Source organism: Pinus tabuliformis, chromosome 3_2 (genome assembly GCF_031772625.1).
Source record: "Pinus tabuliformis cultivar Carrire ecotype Pingquan chromosome 3_2, CPIR1, whole genome shotgun sequence".
NCBI classification, from domain to species: domain Eukaryota; kingdom Viridiplantae; phylum Streptophyta; class Pinopsida; order Pinales; family Pinaceae; genus Pinus; species Pinus tabuliformis.
The window spans coordinates 585,147,460-585,153,594 of record NC_142302.1 but is presented as its reverse complement, the minus strand read 5'-3'; the positions used below and the strand labels follow the sequence as shown (position 1 = coordinate 585,153,594).

General features: G+C 31.9%; 1 protein-coding gene across 1 annotated transcript; it reads left to right on the top strand.

Annotated features, from left to right (window-relative positions):
• The first annotated feature begins 977 nt into the window (after window positions 1-977).
• LOC149181916 (uncharacterized) lies at window positions 978-4,364 on the top strand. Its single transcript, XM_089418436.1, has 2 exons — window positions 978-1,647; window positions 3,772-4,364. The coding sequence occupies exons 1-2, from the start codon at window positions 1,068-1,070 to the stop codon at window positions 4,065-4,067; spliced, it is 876 nt and encodes a 291-aa protein (XP_089274562.1). The 5' UTR covers window positions 978-1,067; the 3' UTR covers window positions 4,068-4,364.
• The last annotated feature ends 1,771 nt before the right edge of the window (window positions 4,365-6,135 follow it).

The window sequence follows — 6,135 nt, the reverse complement described above, 5'->3', positions numbered from 1 at the left end:
ATGACGCTACTATGTTATATATCTCTACTGTATAAATTATATTGTAATACTATGTTATATATCTCTCATGTATTATATTGTAATACTATGTTATATATCTCTCATGTATTATAGATTATGTTGTAATACTATATTATATATCTATGATTATGTTGTAATACTATGTTATATATCTCGAATGTATGTACAGCTTAAATTAAACCCGAAAAAAGCTTCTTAGGGTTTGGCACACCTTTTGAAAAAAAAATAATGTCCCAAACTTTACTCTCTTCATTTTTAGTGTTTACCGACATATCTGTTCTGTATTGCCTTATTCCGATTCCATTTCCTAGACACCACGCTTTTGGTAACTTGCTCATATGTGCCCACAACAAAATAAAGCAGTTGTCTATGCGACTTTTTGGAAGCCTTTCCGGTGGGTTTTTCCGGTCAAAATCCGGCAGCAATTTATTGGAATCGCAAGTTTGATAGCTAGTTTCTGAACAATCAAAACGTCCCAGGGGTTTTTCAGGGTGCTGAATCCAAATATGCAGTTAAAAAACCATTTTAATTACAACAAATCAAGATTTAACCTCAATTTCTTCCGCCGGATTCCGTCACCGGAATCTCTAAAAAATCGCATTATAGACAACTCCCAAAATAAATCGCCGGTTTTTTCCCTTTCAGTCCATCCATGTACATGATTTAAGAAGCAGTAAGAATGTACCGGCTTTAAGCTTCAAATCTGAACCTATCTTTGCAATTTTCCTACGTATTTTGACCACCAAAAGATATTCTTTAGAGATATCAGTTGTCAAACTTTGGCCAGGCCGAATATGATGCATACTTGATTTCGAAGTAACGGGAATAAAATTTAAATAAATGCAGTGATCCATCCAGTGGCTTTTGCTTTGGAATCTATACTAATCGTTAACTATAATAAAAAATATGCTTCTCTAGGGCAAAACGAAAAAATAAGTTCCTTATTTCAGGAATTATCTGCTGAAGCTGAATTGGCTACATTTTCAGTAATTATTTGTTGAAGCTGAATTGTCTGCACTGCGAAAAGGGATCGGTTGGTCGAGAGAATGAATGTCATAATCCCGCTTTTAGGGACTGCCGCCGCAGCCGCCGCGTATTTCGGTTACAATAAGATGACGAGGGAACGCATTTTAGATTATCAGTACAAGCAAATCAGGGATGCAGCCGCGGTGCTTTCTTCCAAAAATCCCATCACTGTTTTGGTTCTTGGATTTCGGAAGAACGGGAGGAGTTCCTTTATCAATACTATTTTCAGAGTTCTGTACAAGGAGGAAGGTCCCTTGATAATGCGAGCAGAGACAGGCCCTGCCAAAGTTACAACGTCTGTGCAGAGAGTGCATAAAGTGAAGAATAAGCTTCTGGTATTCCCAAAATTTTTGATGAACATTATCGACACTCCGTGTAGATCATCGTCTGAGGAAATCGATCACAATGCAATCAGAAATGTTTTGAGAGGTGGAGTTGCAGGAATGGAAAATAATGAGTCAGAAATCGATGGTTCCAAGCGGAGGAACGTTTACCCAGTGTCCGAGTGTGTGATATTGGTGATTAAAGCCCAGGATTGTTACATGGGAGGACCTGCTTTGGAGAAATTGCCAGAATTAGTGAGAATTATACGCGAGGAAGGTACTCTACGATCTCACAGTTATATTTATTTTATTAGTTTACAAATATACATTTCTGCATGCATCTTGTCTGCAAGATTTTTATATTAAAATGGAGTGGTTTATCCAGGTGGAGGAATTGTCCCTAAGGTTAAAAATGGTTGAAATTCAGATAATTTTTTTTTTAAGAATTTTGTAGAGATATTTTGAATCATATTTTTATGAAATAATTAAGTAATATCAAAAATTTCTAAAACTATGAAATTTAATAATTTTTTATTTAAATTTACAAAAATCTTTATCAATTTTTTTTTCAAAATATAACCGAAATTTCTATAACTTTCAAAATAAAAAAATATAATTATTAAACTAAAATTATTAAAATAAAACCTTAACTTATGTCAAACGATTGTTAACTATTAAATAAATATTAAATAATAAAATAGATTATTGAAAATGGTCAAATAATTTACCACATATATTCTATTATTACCAAATATTTGGGAAATCAGCGATCCACATAAAGCTGAGATAATCTTATTTATAGAAGGTTTTTGCTGAAATCTTTTGTTCCTTCTTTTCGCAAAAACAAAAGAACTTTGCCCTCTGTAAATACATGTACATTTGTGTAAGAAATTTAATTGTTAATATTAATAAAGCAAAGTAGGTGTAAGAGAGACTAGGAATATTCTTTTAGGTTATCATAATTAATATATATATATATATGTTTGTGTAAGAAAATTTAATTGTTAATGTTATTAGAGTAAAGTAAGTTCAAGAGAGTAAGAATTTTCGTTATGTTAAGAATTTTTAATATCAATGTTATCACAGCAAAGTTGGTGTAAGAGAAAATAAGAATTTTATGTTAAGATTTTTTTTTTTATTATTTATTTATTTATTATTATTATTATTATTATTTTTTATTATTTTGAGTAAAAAATTTAATATCAAAGCAAAGTTGGTGTAAGAGAGTTTAATTGCTAATGCTATCAAAGCAGAGGAGGTATAAGAAAGTTTATGAAAATTTTAAATGGGTATTCAAATTAAATTTATAAATTATCTTAATTTTGGGGATCATTTTTATTCATAATTAAAGCATTATAATTTTAGGTAATAAATTAAAGGAAATAATAAAATTGTTTTTGGCATGATAACAATTAGGACCAGGCATCTTTAAAGTAGTAGTTAATTTATTCTTACATGTTGTAACTTTACTTTTTATTCTGCCAAATACTTTGACATTTTTCTGTTCACTTATTTACTCTCTTATAAGTTTTAAATATAACTTAGAATGTTTAGATTATATAGATGGTATTCATAATATTTAAATGATAATATATATATATATATATATTTTAAATTATATTGAAAAAATTGGTAACTAAAATATACAGCCATTACTAGAATCAAAGATCACATAGCATGGCTGCCCAAACAAAACCCCAAATCAATATGGTAGCTCACAAGTCATACTTAGTAAGGTTAGCAAAGGGGGAATCTGTAACTAAAATACACCATCATTGTTGTCACCAAAAAGTCACATTATGTTATTTCAAAAAGACCTCCACTCAATAGTCCATAAATCATAACTAATAAAACTTAATCAAGATTCAAATCAAGATAAGTGGTTATGACTATGAATTCTAACCACTCCACCTTAATAAATAACTAGAAAAATAAATATAAATAATTAAAAAAAACATTGGTGTATAAGACCCTCTTGTTTGTGTGGCACAAAAGAGCTATCCCGACCCAGTGATTTGACTACTAAATCTACTAAAACATACATACTCTACCTCTCTGGATTTGTACCTATAACTTCTTAAAAAGAAATATGTGATTTTAATCATTAAACCCACTCCCTCAAACTGAAAAAAAAAAAAAAAATAATCTACTTCACACACTGATAGCTCATTTTTAATATATTTGTTATAAATCATGCTTAGCTTTCTACCCTTTTAGGCTAATAATATGAAGAGATTTGGAATTTCGATACGTTTCGAAACTTTGCTGATTCTATTGATGGCTGAAAGAATGCGCCATGCAGAGGCGAGGAAATCTGGTTAATTAAAAACAATAAGTATGTCGTCCTTAACGTTCGGAATTATTTGATAAAAATATTGTTAAGGAAGTTGATGCCTTGCAGGGCTTCGATTTGTGGTGATATTGACTCACAAGAAAGTAGCGCAGGCGGAGTCCATAGACCTGAAGGATCTCACCAGAAGCGTTGCTCTGAAATCCGGGACAGATTTTGTTCATTGTATAGAGAATTATGTTGCAGATCAAAGTGATGGGAGGGATGGTTCAAATGTGAGCAACGATTTCGACACTCACTGCCAGACATTGAGCACTGTAAGGCAATGCTTTGAGTATGTCAGACAGCACCGTCTGATGAAGCTAAATAACCTTCCAACTGCCTATGATTCCTCAGATTCCGATTAACTGGACAAATTGTCTGTATTATCTTTATTGTAATTCACAATATAAGTTGAGACTAACTACAATTACATAATACATAATGATGCTGCTGCTCTGGCTGTCCCTAGTGTTGACATGGCATGGAGCATTATGCGGTGGAACAGCTTGTGTTGCGAGTGACTTGTAGGTGGATAAATCTGTTTTACCTGTAATATAACTGGCATTAAATTAGGCAATCAGGTGTTTTTTCACTGGTCATAACCAACACTTCATGGGAAGTTGTGTAACTACATATATGGGAAGTTATGTAACTTCAATTTGGGTCACAATAAGAAATTATTTGGTCTAAATTGATGCAAACATAATATTATTTTTTCTTTCTACTTTATAAAAAGAAGTTTCAATATAAATAATCTATTAAACAAATACTACATTCCAAGTATTACAATATCATTATTTCCTCCAAATAAACACTTTATGTGGCATAATTTTTTATGAATGTGAAACAAAATGTCCATTAAAGGTTCAATTTTATTGTCCCAATGGACAATATGTCATTCATTACTCCTTTATGTATAAAAATTGGGTGGACAAATATATTAGAAATCATTGAAAACATAATTACAATTATAAAACTGAATGGTGTCTCCAATGTACATAACAAGTCAAACATGAAACATGTTAATGAGTATTATACACTCTAAATGTTCTCCATATAACTTAGATGGTAACCCTTTCATCATGGGATCCACAATCATTGACTTAGTGCTGATTTTCTCAATAGTCACTTGATGATTCTGAACATGTTCTTTAGCAACAGGGTACTTTGTGTCAATGTGTTTGTTTGAGCTACTATTCTTATTGTTGTTACCAAATTGAAATGTAGCAAAATTATCATACTAAATACTTAATGGGCTTGAGATGGAGCCTATAATTGTGATGAAATTTTGTAACCATAAAGCCTACGAGCTATCCTCATAATGTGCTATATACTCAACCTCCATAGTGGAAGAAGCAATCAAATTTTGTTTCTTGCCTTCCCATGAGATGACACCTTCTGCAAGTAGGAAGACATATCCAAATGTATACTTTATAGAGTCGAGACATCATGCATAGTTTGAGTTTGAATACCCAATCACTCCCAAAAGGTATAATTGTTTGCAGGTAAGCATGCAACTTTTATACCTTGCATATACTGCATAATTTTCTTTGAAACCATTCAATGATTAATACCTGGGTTGCTTTGACATTTACCTAACAATCCAATTGCAAATCCAATGTCTAATCTTGTACATACCCGAGAATACATCATACTTCTAACTTCAATTGAATAAGGAATGATATTCATCTTTTCTCATTACAAATATTTTTCAAACATTGACTAAGACAAAATGTATCACCCTTAATAGCGTGTGCCACAGTAGGGGACAATAGTTCATGCAAAATCTTTCTAGAACCTTATTAATGTACTCCTTTTGAGACAATCCCAATATCCCTTGGGAATTGTCTCGATGAATCTCTATGCCAATGACAAAAGAGGCTTCACTCATATCCTTCATATTAAAGTCTTGTTTCAAAAACTATTTGACCTCATGTACTAAGCCCAAAAAATTATTGGCAAGCAGAATATCATCCACATATAGGACTAAGAATATGAGTTCACTCCCATAGACCTTAGGGTATATACATTGATCGACAATGTTCTTTGTAAAATCAAATGAAGAAATGACATCGTGACATTTAAAAATACCATTGACGTGAAGCTTGTTTTAGCCCGTATATGGATTTTCTGAGGTTGCAAACTAAATGATTTTACACCTCTTCCTCCAGGTCCCCATTAAGGAAATCTGTTTTCACATCCATTTGATACAACTATAGATTAAAATGATCTACCAATGCCATGATTATCTGAAGTGAGTCCTTTGTAGAAATTGGAGAAAAGGTCTCATGGTAATAAATACCTTCTTTTTTAGTTAATCCTTCGGCCACAAGTATGGGTTTATACCATTCTATGTTGCCAGATGAGCCATTTTTATTTTTGTAGATCCATTTACATCCAATGGCTTTGGATTCTTTAGGAAATTTAACTAAA